The 16,608-nt window shown below is 49.2% G+C and overlaps 9 protein-coding genes across 9 annotated transcripts; 5 read left to right on the top strand and 4 right to left on the bottom strand.

Moving 5' to 3' along the window:
- Positions 1 to 67: 67 nt before the first annotated feature.
- On the top strand, positions 68 to 2,239 carry JR316_0003834 (Signal recognition particle; the record flags this gene model as incomplete). The annotated part of the gene is made up of 9 exons (XM_047889604.1): positions 68 to 145; positions 202 to 372; positions 434 to 532; positions 596 to 941; positions 994 to 1,102; positions 1,155 to 1,403; positions 1,460 to 1,865; positions 1,925 to 2,054; positions 2,109 to 2,239. 9 exons carry the CDS (start codon positions 68 to 70, stop codon positions 2,237 to 2,239), a joined length of 1,719 nt encoding a protein of 572 aa, XP_047751978.1.
- Positions 2,240 to 2,269: 30 nt separating this feature from the next.
- Positions 2,270 to 2,894, bottom strand: JR316_0003833 (uncharacterized protein; the record flags this gene model as incomplete). Its single annotated transcript, XM_047889603.1, has 3 exons — positions 2,270 to 2,392; positions 2,450 to 2,668; positions 2,721 to 2,894. The coding sequence occupies 3 exons, from the start codon at positions 2,892 to 2,894 to the stop codon at positions 2,270 to 2,272; spliced, it is 516 nt and encodes a 171-aa protein (XP_047751977.1).
- Positions 2,895 to 2,964: 70 nt separating this feature from the next.
- On the top strand, positions 2,965 to 4,438 carry JR316_0003832 (Secondary metabolism regulator LAE1; the record flags this gene model as incomplete). Its single annotated transcript, XM_047889602.1, has 8 exons — positions 2,965 to 3,090; positions 3,149 to 3,248; positions 3,302 to 3,332; positions 3,388 to 3,459; positions 3,521 to 3,541; positions 3,619 to 3,706; positions 3,776 to 4,058; positions 4,236 to 4,438. 8 exons carry the CDS (start codon positions 2,965 to 2,967, stop codon positions 4,436 to 4,438), a joined length of 924 nt encoding a protein of 307 aa, XP_047751976.1.
- A 560-nt stretch (positions 4,439 to 4,998) lies between these two features.
- On the bottom strand, positions 4,999 to 7,338 carry JR316_0003831 (Polyadenylate-binding protein, cytoplasmic and nuclear; the record flags this gene model as incomplete). Its single annotated transcript, XM_047889601.1, has 5 exons — positions 4,999 to 5,167; positions 5,236 to 6,801; positions 6,870 to 6,921; positions 6,987 to 7,063; positions 7,124 to 7,338. The coding sequence occupies 5 exons, from the start codon at positions 7,336 to 7,338 to the stop codon at positions 4,999 to 5,001; spliced, it is 2,079 nt and encodes a 692-aa protein (XP_047751975.1).
- A 352-nt stretch (positions 7,339 to 7,690) lies between these two features.
- Positions 7,691 to 9,185, bottom strand: JR316_0003830 (Secretory carrier-associated membrane protein 5; the record flags this gene model as incomplete). The annotated part of the gene is made up of 11 exons (XM_047889600.1): positions 7,691 to 7,761; positions 7,795 to 7,907; positions 7,945 to 7,967; positions 8,047 to 8,179; positions 8,240 to 8,257; positions 8,314 to 8,362; positions 8,459 to 8,514; positions 8,583 to 8,627; positions 8,691 to 8,874; positions 8,926 to 9,129; positions 9,182 to 9,185. 11 exons carry the CDS (start codon positions 9,183 to 9,185, stop codon positions 7,691 to 7,693), a joined length of 900 nt encoding a protein of 299 aa, XP_047751974.1.
- A 413-nt stretch (positions 9,186 to 9,598) lies between these two features.
- On the top strand, positions 9,599 to 10,737 carry JR316_0003829 (uncharacterized protein; the record flags this gene model as incomplete). Its single annotated transcript, XM_047889599.1, has 6 exons — positions 9,599 to 9,709; positions 9,912 to 10,210; positions 10,268 to 10,347; positions 10,404 to 10,486; positions 10,545 to 10,659; positions 10,718 to 10,737. The coding sequence occupies 6 exons, from the start codon at positions 9,599 to 9,601 to the stop codon at positions 10,735 to 10,737; spliced, it is 708 nt and encodes a 235-aa protein (XP_047751973.1).
- A 789-nt stretch (positions 10,738 to 11,526) lies between these two features.
- JR316_0003828 (MIOREX complex component 2) lies at positions 11,527 to 13,015 on the top strand (the record flags this gene model as incomplete). Its single annotated transcript, XM_047889598.1, has 6 exons — positions 11,527 to 11,578; positions 11,647 to 11,701; positions 11,821 to 11,878; positions 11,954 to 12,203; positions 12,338 to 12,544; positions 12,651 to 13,015. The coding sequence occupies 6 exons, from the start codon at positions 11,527 to 11,529 to the stop codon at positions 13,013 to 13,015; spliced, it is 987 nt and encodes a 328-aa protein (XP_047751972.1).
- Positions 13,016 to 13,485: 470 nt separating this feature from the next.
- Positions 13,486 to 14,725, top strand: JR316_0003827 (GTP:AMP phosphotransferase AK3, mitochondrial; the record flags this gene model as incomplete). The annotated part of the gene is made up of 4 exons (XM_047889597.1): positions 13,486 to 13,935; positions 14,000 to 14,064; positions 14,131 to 14,323; positions 14,402 to 14,725. 4 exons carry the CDS (start codon positions 13,486 to 13,488, stop codon positions 14,723 to 14,725), a joined length of 1,032 nt encoding a protein of 343 aa, XP_047751971.1.
- Positions 14,726 to 14,928: 203 nt separating this feature from the next.
- On the bottom strand, positions 14,929 to 15,901 carry JR316_0003826 (Alpha N-terminal protein methyltransferase 1; the record flags this gene model as incomplete). Its single annotated transcript, XM_047889596.1, has 3 exons — positions 14,929 to 15,067; positions 15,121 to 15,740; positions 15,800 to 15,901. The coding sequence occupies 3 exons, from the start codon at positions 15,899 to 15,901 to the stop codon at positions 14,929 to 14,931; spliced, it is 861 nt and encodes a 286-aa protein (XP_047751970.1).
- Positions 15,902 to 16,608: the final 707 nt, after the last annotated feature.

The following is a 16,608-nucleotide window of genomic DNA, read 5'->3' as shown; positions in this document are numbered from 1 at the left end:
GGCAAATATACTATAACTTTGGATAACGCAGTGACCACATCAGCTTACAAGTTGCTAGCACTCGACCATGGTTTTGGCCGATCTAGGACGAAAGCTCAACGCCGCTCTCTCTGCTCTCAATAGGTCTCCTGTTGTGGACGAAAAGGTGCTCTTGTTCCCTCATGTTTGTTCGAGGTCAGAAGAATAATACGTTTTCGCCAGGTCCTCGATGCCACACTCAAAGAAATTACATCGGCTTTGCTCGAGTCTGACGTCAATGTCAAGCTCGTCGCTTCCCTACGGCAAAAAGTGAAGGCCAAGGTGAAAGCGACGCTAGAGTCCAATACAGGCGACAAATCGAAGGAGATTAACAAGAAGAATATGATGCAAAAGGCATGCAGCTCTTCTGGCACCTCTGATCGTTCTGGCTAATGACAAGTATACTTTGCTTTAGGCTGTATTTGATGAGCTCGTCGCCTTGGTTGATCCAGGCGTCGAACCATACAAACCCAAGAAAGGGCAGTCAAATGTCATAATGGCGGTCGGTCTCCAAGTGCGTTCCAAAAATCTCTCTCTCACACACCCGTCGAGGTGACTAATATGATGAACCTACAAGGGTAACGGTAAAACCACGACATGTACCAAGCTCGCCGTACACTACCAAAAGCGCGGCTTCAAGTCTGCCATTGTCTGCGCTGATACATTCCGTGCTGGTGCTTTCGACCAGACTCGACAATCAGCAACCAAAGCCAAGGTCGCTTACTTCGGTTCGTACACTGAAACGGATCCTGTATCAATCGCTGCGCAAGGTGTAGCTAAATTTAAGAAGGAGAGATTCGATGTTATCATTGTGGACACTTCAGGAAGACATAAGCAGGAGTCAGAGTTGTTCGAGGAGATGGTACAGATTGGGGAGGCTGTGAAGCCGAATATGACGGTTTTGATTCTGGACGCCAGTATAGGTGCGCTTAAACTCCAGATTTCTGCGTCTAACCGCAACTAAATCTATTGCAGGTCAGGCTGCCGAGGCACAAAGTCGTGCATTTAAGGATGCTGCTGATTTTGGAGCGATTATCGTAACGAAGATGGATGGACACGCTAAAGGTGGAGGTGCTATATCTGCGTAAGTACATCCGGACTTAATTCTAAACATCTAATTTCCAACTGTTCCACAGTGTGGCGGCCACTAAAACACCTATAATCTTCCTCGGTGTGGGAGAGCATCTACATGACTTGGATCGATTCTCACCACAGCCATTTATCTCAAAGCTTTTGGGTTTGGGTGATGTTCAAGGTCTCATGGAGCATATGCAGGATCTCGCCACACAAAATCCAGACAAGCAGAAAGAAATGGCCAAAAAGCTGGAAGAAGGAAAGCTGAGCATACGGGACTGGCGAGAGCAGATTTCAAATGTCATGAACATGTAAGTTGGGGATGTATTTAAACCCGTTCTGGAAACTAAATTGCATTTGCGTCAAGGGGTCCGATTAGCAAAATTGCATCGATGATTCCGGGACTGCCACAAGATCTATTGCAAGGATCTGATGAAGAAGGATCGCTGAGGATGAAGCGTATGATCTATATTACAGATAGTATGACCGCGGGCGAGCTGGATTCCGACGGGTCACCGTTCATGGAGATGGGCAAGGATGGCAAACCCATCGGCCTAACATGGCGGGTTACACGTGTTGCGCGGGGAAGTGGGACGAGTGTGCGAGAAGTAGAGGAACTGCTGTGTCAATACCGGATGATGGCCAATATGGCCAAGCAGGCAGGTGGGAAGAACGGATGGCTGTCAGCTATGCAAAAAATGCAGAATGCTGCCGGTGGCAAAGGACGTGGTGCAGGCGGTATGCCAACACCTGCTCAAATTCAAGCTATGCAGGTGAGAGCACTATTTGAATTGAGATCCCCGTACAATAGTTTCTAATAATGGCATTCTAGCGAGCCATGCCACCCGGTATGCTGCAACAGATGCAGAGACAACTCCGGAGCGGAGGTGGAATGCAAGAGATGATGAAAGCTATGATGCAAGGCCAAGGAGGTGACCAATTCGACATGGAAGAAATGCAGCGTAGGTTTATTTGCACGTCGAACTACTCTGCAGCAACTGACATGAAGCATATAGGGATGATGGCTCAGATGGGAGGAGGTGGCCTTGGAGGTTTAGGAGGACTTGGAGGCCTCGGAGGTCTCGGCGGCCTTGGTGGTGGAATGGGAGATATGCTCAAGATGATGGGAATGGGAGGGGCACGATAAAATATACAATAATATGTCACATCTCATATACTATTTTGTTTTCATATTCTTTTTCACGGATGAAGCAGCGGCCTTGTTACCAAAAATGAAAGACGAAGTGTGCTTGTCGGCACCAGTCGTTTTGGAAAAGGATGCAGAGTTGGCGAAGATGATCTGGGTGTGAAGTGTTTGAGAGCTAACAATCTTTAATTAACCGAGTGTTGGACACACCTCCCATAATCCCCAGAGACTAATTGTCAAGGAAAAGAAAAAGAAGATAGAGGCGAGGGTGCCGACGTCATCGCTGTTCCAGGCAATAAACGCCGACAATGTGGAACCGATAGCGAGAGGATACAACAGCGGGTGAGTGGATGCAGTTTCAGCAGATGGGGGAACTGGAGATGGTGGCGACGGGATCTGCAAAACCAAATGAGGACCCTGTTCGGTTTCCTAAAACGTCAAAAAGAAACGGTACATTGAGCAGCAAAGCGAGGGCAAGGACTGCTAGGAATATGGCAAAGTGATGAGCCAAGAAGCGTTCGAGGGGTGTGAGGGCGTGGGCGTCAGAGGCGGAGAGGAAGAGGAGGAGACGGGGGACGGCAGCGAGGAGGAGGGCCTGGAGGGCGAGCAGGGCAGCGGCGATGGCGGACCATACTGCGAGCGAAGAAGAAAACATCATTCGCGGTGTCAGGTAAAAGTGAGAAAATAAAATAGACGGAAAGCGACCGAGTTTGGCCAGAGACCCCATGCCTGAATTCGTCTTGCAAGCCGTGGGCGACGACGAGCAACAGTTCTTCCGCACCCTTCACGCCCGCACCCTCAACAATCTCAACCACTCCTACCTCCTCCCCGTCGATCACGACGAGATCCAGGTATCGCGTCTCTCCATTGCCAAGGCCATATGTCTTCATTTACAATTTCATTTAACAGCGTTCCGATATACACCACCGTTTGCTTCAGTTTGTTTTCTCTGGCAGAAACTATGTAGGCCCCGTCAAGGAGGCTCTTCAATTTGGCGAACAGCGACGAGGCATGCTTCTGCTTTCTCGCCTCTGCTCGTCGTTTCTTATTTTCTTCTCTCAGTCCTCGATCTTGGTACTGGTTCAGGCACATGGTCTGCGATTTGACTTGAAATTAATCTCTGCCTGCTCACACTACCATCGACGCAGGGCAATCGACATCGCAGACGAGTTCCCCAGAGCAGAGGTCATCGCCGTCGACCTCGCGCCCATCCAGCCAAGGTGTGTCGCGCTGCCGAATAACGTTCCGTCGCCATGCTCAAACGCATCGCCTCCTCCGCAGAGTCGTTCCTCCCAACTGCACGCAAGTCTCCCAATTTTTTCATCTACACCCTTTCCTCCTCCTCAATATTCTGTTCTCATTCTGACTTTAACGCGTAGATTCGAGATATGCGACATCGACCAGTGGAGCATTCCCTATCCCGACGCCCACTTTGACTTCATCCATGCCCGGTCTATACACATAGGCGTACGTGCCTTTTCTCTTTACCCTACTCGCTTCCCGTCCTAATTGATTTCTCACCAACCACATAAACAGATCCACAATTACCCCCGTTTTCTGCATGAAATTGCGCGTCTTCTCCGCCCCGGCGGCCTCGTTCTCTTGGTAGAACCCACACTGGACCCTTCTCCTCCGCCGCCGTCCCTTCCACCCATGCCAGGCTGGTCCACTCTCTGGAAAACCTACCGGGCGTGCCTCAGCCGGCAGCTCATCGACGTCACCGTCCCTGAAAGGCTTGCAGATCTCCTAGCAGCTACGGCAGCCTTCGAGAACATCATCATCCGAGACGGAAATATCCCCGTCGGTTTCTGGCCTCAAGGTACGTGGTTTCCAAACCGCTTCTTCTCTTCTTATTACCACCCTCCCCGGGCCCCGTTTAAATCCACGCGACACACACACGACCTCCGATTTTATTTTTGCAACACACCCTTCTTCGCTCCACTTGTAATACAACCAACAATATTAACGTATTTTACTCACACTAAAACCTTTATAGATCCGCATCTTCTATCTGTAGGTCAGCTTCAATGGATGGATTATGAATTGTTCCTGCCTGCTCTGCGACCCTTTTTCCTCTGCAGCGGCCTCCCACCGTCGACCGTTGACCGGCTCATTCGTGACGCGCAGCACGATCTGTATCACCCGTCCTATCGTCCTTCGACCCTCATTCATATTGCTTACGCCTCGAAATGTTACTGATGAATGAAATAATGAATACATATACCCAGACAATTTCTCTCTCTCTTTCTTTCTCAGCTTAAGGCCTCAAACAGTAGCTCTCCCCCCCCTCGTCCATACCATTACCACGACGTATGTATTTATTAGTCTACTCGATGTACCCCCACCATGAAAATCCCATGTATATAGCACTCAGACTAGATGGAACAAACCCAAACAGGCATGTTTTCCTATACACATTCACGAGTCCAAAGCATGTCGCAGTTGAAACACCTCTGTTTTTGAATCCTACATACAAAAAGTACTAGTACGCAGGGAACGGACCCCCCGACACCCAAACCCCAACCCTCCTCAGCATCATAGTAATCAGTAAAGACTACAAACAATGGTAAAAAGGCATCAGAACAGGTCAGATGGGTGAATCAACAACCACAAACGCGCCGACGACGAAGCAAAGGAAAATATAACAAGCGCCTTTTTCATCATATACAATCATATCTTCATAAGGAGAGGACGGGTTTCCTGACAAAACCCTAAGAGCATATTTCCAACCATACTGATTCCAAATCGCATACATCCATTTAGGCGGTCGCGCCCTCCGACTCCTTGGCAGAGAAGTCGTGGAGAACGACGAGGGCCTCGTTGACCTTGGCGTTCATAGCCTCGGGAGCCTCCAAAAGCTGGAGTAACTCAGTGTTGTCCATCTCCAACAACATACCGGTAATCTTTCCTGCAAGCTCAGGCTGAGAACTATTCGGAATAAAAAAAAAGATTAGATATTCACGGTAAGCATACAAAGAAGAAAAAAATGGACGTACGGAACGATTCTCATGTAGATAACCTCACCGAGCATTTGCTTCTGTTCAGCGACAGGGGCGGCGTGGAACTGAGAAGCAGGGATGCCCAGCTCGGCAGGGATAGAAGGAGCAGCAGCAGCCGCAGGGGCGGCGGGAGCGGCTCCAGCGGGTCTTCCTTGCTGGGGAGCGGCAGCAGGCTGCTTGTACCCAGCAGCAGGAGGAGCAGCGGCCTGAGGAGGAGGGGGGTTGCGGCCAGCAGCGGCAGCAGGAGCGGGGCGTCCGGCAGGGGCAGCGCCTTGGGGACCGGCAGGACGAGGAGCACCGTTGGCGGGAGCAGCGCCATTAGCACGGGGAATGGGAACATTAGCATGAGGAGGCGAGCCACCGGGGCCGCGAGCAACAGGGGGACGAGGAGGTCCGCGAGGTGGGTACCCTCCCTGGGGCATAGGATATCCTGCTGGTGCCTGACCATAAGGAGCGGGGACAGGCATACCGGCGACCTGTCCATTGGGTCCATACCGAGGACGAGGAGGCATCATGCCAGGCTGACCGTATCCCATCATGCCACGGCCTTGGGGACCGAAGCCGGGGCCAGGGGGATAGTACATGGGGCCGTTGATGTATCCTCCAGGGAGACCAGCAGCAGCAGCCTGTTGCATGCGGATCTGGTTGCGCTGAGCGATCTGGCTCTCGAGCTGCTGCCTGCGAACTTCGCGGCGCTGAGCCAAAGAGACATACAGGGGCTTGGTGCCGATCATCTTGTTATTCATTTCAGCAACAGCCTTCGTAGCCTCATCTGGGGTAGAGAAGCAAACGAAACCGAAACCCTTGGAGGTGCCCTTATCATCGCGCATAACCTTGCAGCTGGTGACGGTTCCAAAGACCTCAAACTCGGCACGGAGCTTGTCATCATCGACATCGTCCTCCAAGTTCTTGATGTAGAGGTTAACACCCTGGTACTTGCTCAACTTCTCCATCTTGGCCTGCTCGTATGAGCGGCGCAACTCTTCCTCGCGCTCAGCCTTCTTCTGGGCCCGGGAGACGAACAACTTGCGTCCATTAACCTCGGTGTCGTGGAGAGTATCCACGGCTTTCTGGGCCTCTTCATGGCTGTCAAAGTTGACGAAACCAAAGCCCTTGCTCTTGCCCTCTTCATCAACAGAGATAAGAGCAGAGGTAACACTGCCAAACTGTTTGAACAGTTTTTCAAAGTCCTCCTGGCTCATCTCAGGGTCAATGTTCTTGACGTATAGGTTGGTGAACTGGGCCTTCATCTCGTCGAGCTTGGATTGACGCTCCTTGCGGGAGATGTGGTGACCGACATAGACCTTCTTGTCGTTCAACAACATACCGTTGACAGCTTTGATGGCGCTGTCGGCGGCCTCGCCGGTCTCGTAGTGGACGAATCCATAACCCTTGGAGCGACCGTGTTCATCGGTAGCAACCTTGCAAGACAAGACGTTACCGAAAGCAGCAAAGGTATCGTGGAGAGCCTTGTTGTCGATGAGTTCGTCCAAGTTTTTGATGAAAATGTTTCCCTGGCCGGTTTTGCGGAGAGCGGGGTCACGTTGGGACCACATGATGCGGCTGTCATATATGACCAAACAAGTGAGTTGAAAGTGCCTAGTCATCAAAACCGGAGGAAAGGGACAAACCAAGCACGGCCTTTGATGAGGGAGTAGTTGAGCTGCTCAAGGGCACGCTCACCTGTTTCAGTCAATCAGGGATCAGTTGGCTGAAACAAAACACGGAAAAAAATAGCGAACACATACCATCGCTGGCGTTGAGGTAGTTAACGTAGGCATAGCCCAAAGAGCGACGAGTAACTGCATCACGGCAGACACGGATGCTTTGAAAACAAAACGTTGTCAAAAAGAAAGAAATGGATAATCAGCTATGTGGCACACACCTAGCAACTGGGCCAATCATGTTGAAAATCTCAAAAAGCATAGCTTCGGTGACGGTGGGGTCCAGCTCTCCGACATAGAGAGAAGCAGAAGGAGCAGAAGCAACAGAGCTCTGGGTGGGAGGGTTGTATGGGGCTGGGGCAGCAGCAGGAGGAGAAACGCTCTCAGTAGCGGTAACGGGGACAGCCTCAGGCTGGGCAACAGATGGAGAAGACATGGTTGATTGACTTTTATGGAGTTTGATGGGTCGTTACTGCTTTGTAGAGTTTTTTCTGCAGGTAGGGGGGATAAGCACATGGGTCCAATACGGCCAGCGAAAAGAAAAAAACGAACACAGAAGGTATAACGCAACCGCTTATGTGTATATAAAAGTTTTTTTATATGTTTTTTTAAACGGCTTTTTCCAACTGAAGAGGACGATGAGCTGCAGGGGATGCGCCGGTGGCATGGCTGGACGGACTGACCTTTACAGACGGGTGGTGGTTGGAGAGAAACAGAACAAGTCCTCCGCTCATTTTTGATCATACACTTTCAAACTCCGCTGCGCACTGTTCACCCTGACACAGCCACTACTTATTGTCGCCGCTTTGTGCTCGGGCCTGCTGTTCAATGAGCCATTGTGTCGTCTGCTGTTTGTAGACTACAGGTACACAGAATACAAAAATTAGCTAACGTCCCCGTACAAGTACCATCGCCCTCTCCTTTTTAGCCTCTCGTGAAGTACGCCTTGGCGCCGTGGCTTGCCAGTTCAGTCTTAGCCTAATGACATCGTGCAGTTTAGTTTCTCTTCAATGATAGTCAGCGGGAGAAAATTGAATCCGACCTTTTCCATAGTGTGTCCCGCGGCTGTATGATGCATATATATCTGGTAGGGGCCCGTCAGTTTATATGGGCATGGGTGTTCAAGGGCCCGGTGATGACGAACCTCACGATAGTACCATGCATTGCCTGCTCCTTGGATCGTCCAGCCTACGGTAGCTACGAGGCCGAGGACAGCTGCGGCCCATGAGTGATTTGAGAACATCCGGATGGTCTGAATCAGCCCAGCGGATCCGGTGCTATAGCAGTAAACATGAGTATGGAGCCTTCTGCCTCGGAATTTGATGTTGGGTGCCTACCCTGGAATACCAATGATCCTAAGTGGCGAAAATGAGGGCTCGTCAGGAGGAGGGGTGAGTGATGACGTGCTTACATATAGAGACTGAAGAGAAGGTGGAATCCGCCAAAGAAGAAGTAGAAGTCTAGATTCAGATGCGGATTAGAGGGAGATGCGGGGCAAATCCGGCCATCTTACAGTAGTATAATGCTTGCTCCTGTGTTATGGGGGAGTGAGGGACTGAGATGGAATAGATAGAAAGATGGTTTCACCTTCATGTAACCGTTGTATATGGGACTGCAGGGGGCGGTTGATGAGATTCGGAAAGCACGATGGACAGAGAAGGATGGGAGAAAAGAACTGACCGATACCAGAGGAGGAAAGAGAGTGGGATGATGAATATGCAATAGCTGAGCAACAAATGTCAAGTTGAGTTGGACGGTCGTTCTGAAGCATAGCTTGAATAGACTGACCCTAGACTGGCACCAACGTCGCTTCCACCACCTGAAGCACCCCCAATAAGGATGAAAATGCAAGCAACAAAATTTATGATGAGGGTTCCAAAAAGGACGAGCCACAGCTGATATAGACGGGTTATAAGTGGTCTTGACGCCTCTGGAATTTCTTCGTTTATGGCATGATAAATGAGAGGGAAGACTAGATGGGTGGTATAAACATTGATATGAACGCGGACGCGAATGGACTAACATGGAGGAAAGTTGTTTCTGCCATGACGGCGAATGTGCTCTGCCTTGTTATTGAGCTCTGCTTCGCGACGTTCGAGATCCTGCTCGCGACGGCGTATTTCCTCGAGACGGGCGGCATTTGCAGCAGACGCGGACTGCTGCGGAGGATCGTCAAAGGGATTGGTATCGAGAGAATGCGTTGACGCAAAGGGATTCTGCGTATAATCTGGAGAGAAAAGAATGAGCAAAATAAAGAAAGAAGAACTGATAGAGCGTACTCATGCTGGGTCGTTGATGTGTTGTCGTGAATGGGAGGAGACTGGACCGCGCACGACGGAAGGGGGAGTGCACCGCCACCTACGGAGAGTGCCGAAGAGAAAGCCATATTTGGTGATAGTAATGGCCCCCTCGGATGTAGGGAGTTGGAGGGGAAGCGGCGTTGCTTACGCCGATAGTTGGTGCCGGATCTATTTATATCGCCATATAAGATGATTAGAGTTTTGGTTGACATTGTTCCTTGTTTCTTTTCTCCCTTCTCCTCGCCGTTTCCTTGCCTTCTCAAATGTGCGTCCTCGTGTTTTTGATTTCCTTCTTTTCATATCTTGCAATTAATCTCTTCTTTCCAGCTTTCCTTTATAACCCCGCCTTTCTTTCACAACTTACATTCCCTAACCGCCCACCAACCTTCTCTCGTCATGCAATACTTTGCTGCCTTCACCGTCGCCCTCTCCTTCGCCCTCTCCGCCTCTTCCCTCGCTGTCCCCCGCGCTACTCCCCCTGCCGGCTGGGACACTCCTCTCTTGGAGGTCCGTTGTTTTCTTTCCTTTTGCTTCTTCGTTACTGAACACCCTCCTAGCCCTATGACACCTACCACACCAGGTACATGGCTCTCTCTTGCGAGACAAAGCACAATACCGCCTTCTTTGATCAGTGTTGCCACCCTCTCCTGGTTCGTTTGTTTTTTTCTCTATTAATGGATTGTTGGTTTATATTGTCTATTTATAACAGGCAACTCAGTCCCTCACCAAAGACCGCCCAGCTCAGTGCAATCCCGCCGCTGACGACGACGACGACCTCCCTTTCTGCGATGACGATGACGATGACGATAACGATTCCCACTCCTCCCCGGCAAAAGTAGTTGCCCCAGCGACATCACATGCTGCTGCTCCCGCTCCAGTGACCACACACGCTGCCGCTACCACCCCACCTCCCGCCCCCAAGGTCACTACTTCTGCCAAACCTGCCGCTAAGCCCGCTGCGACCCCTTCGACAAACGCTGCCTCTTCTTCTGTCAACACCGGCGGAGTGTAAGTTGCTATAGTACAACTTGCATGCTTCTTTTCCCATACTAAATCAATGTACAGTGCCACTTTCTTCTACCAGAATGGCGTTGCCGGTGCTTGCGGCACTGTTCACCCAGACAGCGCCATGATTGCTGCCATCGGTCAGTCTATCTAATCATTCGGAATAGACAGACGCTCATGTCCGATGTTTTTTTAGATCAAGCCCGTTATGGCAACAGTGGTGCCAAGTCCAGTCTCTGTGGTAAACAGGTCAAGATCACAAACACCAAAAACCAGAAGGTTCGCTATTCGTTTTCAATTCCCCAAAGGCTAAATCTGATATTTTTCCGACCATCAGACTGTCACCGTTACTATTGCTGATGATTGCCCGACCTGCATCAACAGCAACTCCATTGACCTGTCAGTGGCTGCCTTCCAACAAATTGCCACCCTCGAGCAAGGCGAGGTCCCTAGTAAGCATCTCGAAACTTTCTCATGCATCTTAATCTTACGTTGTAATCTACCTTCTAGTCACCTGGCAATTCCTATAGATCATTTCTCACTCACGCTTATGAACGTCAAACCTGACAACCCACACCTCGCATTGATTTCATTTGCTATTTTTTCCATTTCACCGTGGCGCATTGATGTGCCTCGTTCATTTTATGGCTGGCTAGTCTCGCCGAAACACCCTTTCACTCTGCAGAGCAAATCAACGGCACGAAAGTTTATGACCTTACGAGACCCACGACCCTGGTTGGCGTTCAGCCTCCTACCATAACCTTTCATTGGCCCGTTGCCTTTAACCATCTTATTCTCGCTGTCTTATCCATAACTTGATGTTTTTATCGCTGGCTTTTTATCGGTTTTATTGCATGTTTTCCCAGGGTTTCTTGCATTGTTTTATTTTTTTATCCTCTCCATTCCATCTCCTCACAACCGATAGAATCGGTTTGGCGTTACATACAACTCATATTCCCGTATGGTATTTACATACATCGCTAGACGAAGGCAATTGCAAACGGCATTCATCATTGTACAATAGGATTAGAGAAACTGAAACCGGATATATTTATATGTATACTCGATGATTTCGAGGTTGTAACAAAAACTTGTGTGCAAACACTTTTGTTGAAGTTGCTGCGGCTGTTTTGAAATGCATCCGGAGGAAAGCCCTTTGGGGATACAAGTGATGAGGTCACTGCACGCAACCGTATTGAAGCCGCACCGTTGCAGGAAATTATTCGCCCACATTGATCTTGTCACTTGAACTCGTACTTCAACCATCTGCTCCTTGCTACAAAACGCAAATCGATGCCGATCTACTAGAAACGCAAACTATGAATTCGACAGTGCGCAAGATACTCGTGGTCGGTGGAAATGGGTTCATAGGTCCGCACGCTTAGAACGAAGCTCTTTCATCCATTCTCGTTAGGCTCATGAGCGTTCTCCCACTACAGGTTCTGCAGTTTGCAAAGCCGCATTAGCACGCGGAATCCAGGTGACAAGTGTCAGGTAATGTCTCGAGCTTGTCAGGAAGGGCTGTTGCGGCCTTTGGGTTGGTAGTTAGCTAACGCCATTTCTTTTTTCCCTTTGGATTTTTCTTCGCTTCTTCTATTTTTTCATACGCCTAGCTCATCTGGAAGGCCTTATCGTTCTGCCAAAGGACACGCACCAGCGTGGACATCCAATGTGTTGCGCCTTCCTCCCCCACTAAACCGCTTTTGACCAGCAAAACTCACGCCACGTTTCGTCATTTTAATACAGGTAGACTGGCAACGCGGGGACGCACTGCAACCCCAGACCTTCGCGCATCTTCTTCCCAATGTGGACGGCGTAGTGCACACGCTCGGAACGCTCATCGAGGATAGTTCTTATAAACGTGCCGTCCAGGATGGAAACGTCGCCGCTCTGTTTGGCAGCCTCACCAAGAGGTTTTTCGATAGCGGCAATCCTCTAGAGAAAAGATCAGACAGCGGCAATCTGACAGGATACGATGCGCTGAATCGCGATTCTGGTGTGTGTGTTTTCTTTATACCTTTACGAGAAGTTTCTCTTTTGTTTTATTTCTGTGGAGCTTGTTGGGCTAATGAAATTTTTTGTTGTATTTGCGGTGGTCTTTGACTTGGGGGTTCACATGGATATCTTTAGCTTTACGCGTGTGCGAGGCGTTCTTGTCTTCCCCAGCCGGGACCAGTGATCCCAATGCACCTAGACCATTCATATACGTCTCTGCGGAGGACATTTTCAGGCCCGTGATTCCAGCTAGATACATCGAAAGCAAACGGGAGGCCGAAAAAGGGATCGAGCAGATGATGAGTGGCCACGCGAACTATCGCGGCGTGTATATACGACCCAGTACGCAAAAGGCTTCTCTTTCAAATTTCCACGTCGTTCTCACAATTATTATTGACTTCCCTTCGTGACGCATTTGTTGATTCATGATCCCAATTACCACCTCAAGGCTTGGTGTACCACGCTCATATTCGACCTCTGACGACGCCTGTGGCTGCCCTGCTGGACCTTTCAGCTACTATTCATAGCAAGGTACCTCGAAGCATCCCCACACCCTCCAGCGTGCTCCGATCGCTCGGTGCCTCATCGACGACTGCGGGGGATGGACAAACAACATCCGCATTGGACTCCGTTGCGAATGCCCTCTCTATCCCCCCCATCCATGTCGATCACGTTGCAGACGCGATCTGTGCTTCATTGGACTCGCGCAATAATGTTAGAGGAGTAGTAGACGTGCGCAGAATGCGCGAGCTCATTGGATGGTCAGGAGATGGTAATGCAGATCCCGGGGTGGGCATGGCAGGTGCACATTGATCCCCGTGTTTTTGGTCTCGGACACACCGTCTGTTAAGTTGCAAGTAGAGTAGAAAAACACAGCGATGGTTATCCTGAAAAAAGCCTACGTATGCATTGAAGTAAAAATTCACAAGGCTATGTATCTTGGTATGTAGGTGGCCGAAGACCCTAATCAAACGGGCATCGGAGTGTATCGGCATTCCGCTCGAGTCATCTGCACATTTCAGCATCGAGAAAAGACCTGAGTCAACAAATTTCAACATGTTAGGGCTCTAGCCCTAAAGGCTGTCTGTGAAGTCTTTACAATCGCGCCATTCTTGTCAAGTTGTGATGTGGTCTTATTCAGGATGTGATATATTTTTGGGGATAGTCAAATGATATTTTATTTCCATACCGCCTCCTTTCCGTTTTCCAACTTTCTTTCTGTCTTTCTAATCCCCCTCTGTATCTTCCTGACTTGTTCATCTCTGTTCTCTGTCCCGTATTCGATGCAAAGCAACCTTCGCAGCGGCGTCCGAAATGTGCACAAAGTCACTCTAACTCGCTCAGCTTCCGTTCAACAGCCCGCTATCCGCATCCCCAATGCTCGTGTGTCGGGCGACAGCCATGTACGGACTATCTCCCAGTCCGCTGCGATGCGCAGGGCTATCCCTTTCTCCCTTAATACATACAGTGGCCCACAGGACGACCGCGATGAACGCGTGGTTCGCATGCTCATGTTCGGAAAGCCCGGCGCAGGCAAGGGAACCCTGACCGCACGCCTTGCCCAAAAATACGACATACTCACTCTGTCAACTGGAGACCTTCTGCGCCAGCATATTGAGGAGCGCACGGATATCGGTCTACAAGCCGAGGAAATTGTAGCTCGAGGTGGACTGGTGCCCGATGACATGATGCTGAAGGTTGTAACGAGCAAGTTGGATAACCTCCAACACAAGGTGCGCTATACCCAATCTAAAGCTCTATATGCATTTTGACATGTGCTCATTTTGTATCAAATAGCATTGGATCTTGGATGGCTTCCCTCGCACCATCGGACAAGCTGAATTGCTAGATGCTCATCTCAAGTAAACACCCACCTCCTAATCCGTTGATTACAGACACACGGCGACTAACTCACGCGCGTATTTTAGGAAACGAAATATGCCATTGACACTTGTTGTAAACCTTGACGTTCCCGACGAAGTTATTCTGAGTCGTATATCCGACCGATGGATCCATCGTCCTTCGGGTCGCGTCTACAACATGTCTTACAATCGCCCACGCGTCATTGGCTTCGACGATCAAACCGGAGAACCGTTGACGAAGCGTCCCGATGACAATCCCGTTCGTATTATTTCATTCAACTATCCTCTTCCTCCTGTAGAGAGATCTCCATTTTGATCTAATCTTTTATTTCCGCAGGAGGTGTTCGCGCGCCGCCTCGCCGCGTTCTACGCGTCTACGTCACCATTACTCGCATACTTTGCCAAATCGGCCAAGACAGCAAATACCCATCGCCCGAACACTCACCAACACCCTCACCAAATATCCTTCCATACTCCCTCGGGATTGAAGGTAAAGACACTTTCTGGCACGACATCGGACGAGATTTGGCCGCATCTAGATCGCCTCATCCATAACAACTTCCCCGGACTGAGAGAAAAATTAGAAACTAGGGAAATACGCACTCGGCGCCTCGTCAGTAACGCACTTGCCGCCGAACTCGGGGCCACCACTCTTTCGTAGATAGTTTTTTTGCAATTTCTTTCTTTTTCATCTTCGTTCCATTCCCGAGCCCGAGTGCTTGTGTATTTGTACTCTTCGAACCGCGATGTTTTTTTTACATCCATTGTAGTGTATACCACATTTTGTTCAACCAACTACAAGACTGTCTGGAGTAGTCTTTTTATCCGTTCATCGTAGACCATACCTATTCATACATCGCTTTGTTACGACATGAATTTAGAGATTGAAATTATGACCCACATTTTTACCACAAAAAGTTCATCGGGCAGGCCTTCCTGTACTTTCTCCTTCACTAGTCGGAGACCGGCCTGCTCGAAGATCGCCTTCCATGCCGCGTCCGACCTAATAACCTGCAATCAGAGATGAAGATCACATATGCAGTTTTGTACAATCACCTTGTCAAGCTAGAATCTTGTTCATCAAATACCTCCTGCGCGGATCCATCGGGCTTGTCTGAACAAATATTCTCCTTGACCACAATAAGCGCTTTAGGGTGCTTTTTTAACGATTCATGGCTCCTTTTCAAAAAAGCCACAAGATCAACGTTCGATAAATGTCCCAAACACCATTGACACCATATGACGTCGAATCCCTGTCCGACCTCATCATCAGGGCGAGGGGGCTGATATCCTACGCGATCGAGGAAACGCGCATGGTGCGGCTGAAGGGGATGGAAGTCTTGCAGTGTTCCTTGGAGAAGAGTTACGCTTTTAGACCCGTCTGCAAGTCCTCGCCACGCGTCCTTGCTCGATGGATCTGCAGCACTACGTCGTGCGCGCGATAGTGCCTCCTGCACGAAAGGTTCCACGGGCTCAAGGATCGTCACGTCCGAGACCAGGTGGAGAAGCACATCCGCCGTTACGCGTCCGATGCCAGCGCCTACGTCCAATGCACGCGTCCTCGGTGGATCGGACGGTGCATCAAGAGGACGAAACGCAGAAGGAATCGTGGATAATTGGGGGAACAGATTAAGCAAGAAAAGCCTGGAGCCGAGTGAGTCTATCCTCGGAAGAGACTAATGCAGATAAGAAAATGAGAATCCAAAACGATTTGAAGGTGAAAATTTCTCGGTACCCCCGATCCATATCCTCCAAGCACACCATCGAGACTTGCTGGTTGGGTGTTCCAGTATTCGATGCCTTCTTGAACGTTTGGTTCAACGGCGGACAAGCTCATGATGGTCGAAATCTACGCCGGATCAAACGTACTACAATCCCGCACCTCGGGGTGCCATCGTAAAACATCACATTAAAATGGATATTGCCCACTGCTCAGTATGACATGACTACAGATTACGCATAGAATACAATGCAAGGAGAAGTAAAAATGAATGTATACCACAGCATAGCTATCTCTGAAATTCAGTCTTAAATAGTCTCTTAGAATCTGCAGCTTTTGACGCAATTTGAAAGCCACTTAAGCATGCTTTCTACTCTATGTGCTAAATATGTTGAAATAAGGTTCAGCTACATGCTCAAAATTTGGCGGGAACAGAGAGACTATTCACCAACGTTTAGAATTATTTGAATCTCCCTGATCGTGATAGTATATAGAAACCCAAATTGAACGGCGGACAAGCTCATGATGGTCAAAATCTATACCTCTGGGCTTCAATCGTCAACATCACATGGAAATGAATATTGTCCAGTATGATATAACACTACAGATTACACATAAAATACACTGCAAGGAGAAATAAAAAATGGATGTGCACGACAGCATAGTTATGATAATGTAAAAAATGCGAATAATGATACAGCTTGAAAATGCAACATAAGGATACAATGTGAGATGATGAAAAAAAAAAGAATAAAACTCTAGACTCGTTATACGTTATCGTCATGGAGGTCATAAAGGTCATAAATAGTATTAAGAACGAAAAA

This window comes from Psilocybe cubensis, chromosome 3, assembly GCF_017499595.1.
Source record: "Psilocybe cubensis strain MGC-MH-2018 chromosome 3, whole genome shotgun sequence".
NCBI lineage: Eukaryota > Fungi > Basidiomycota > Agaricomycetes > Agaricales > Agrocybaceae > Psilocybe > Psilocybe cubensis.
The sequence above is the reverse complement of the archived record's forward strand: the minus strand, read 5'-3'. Positions and strand labels throughout refer to the sequence as shown.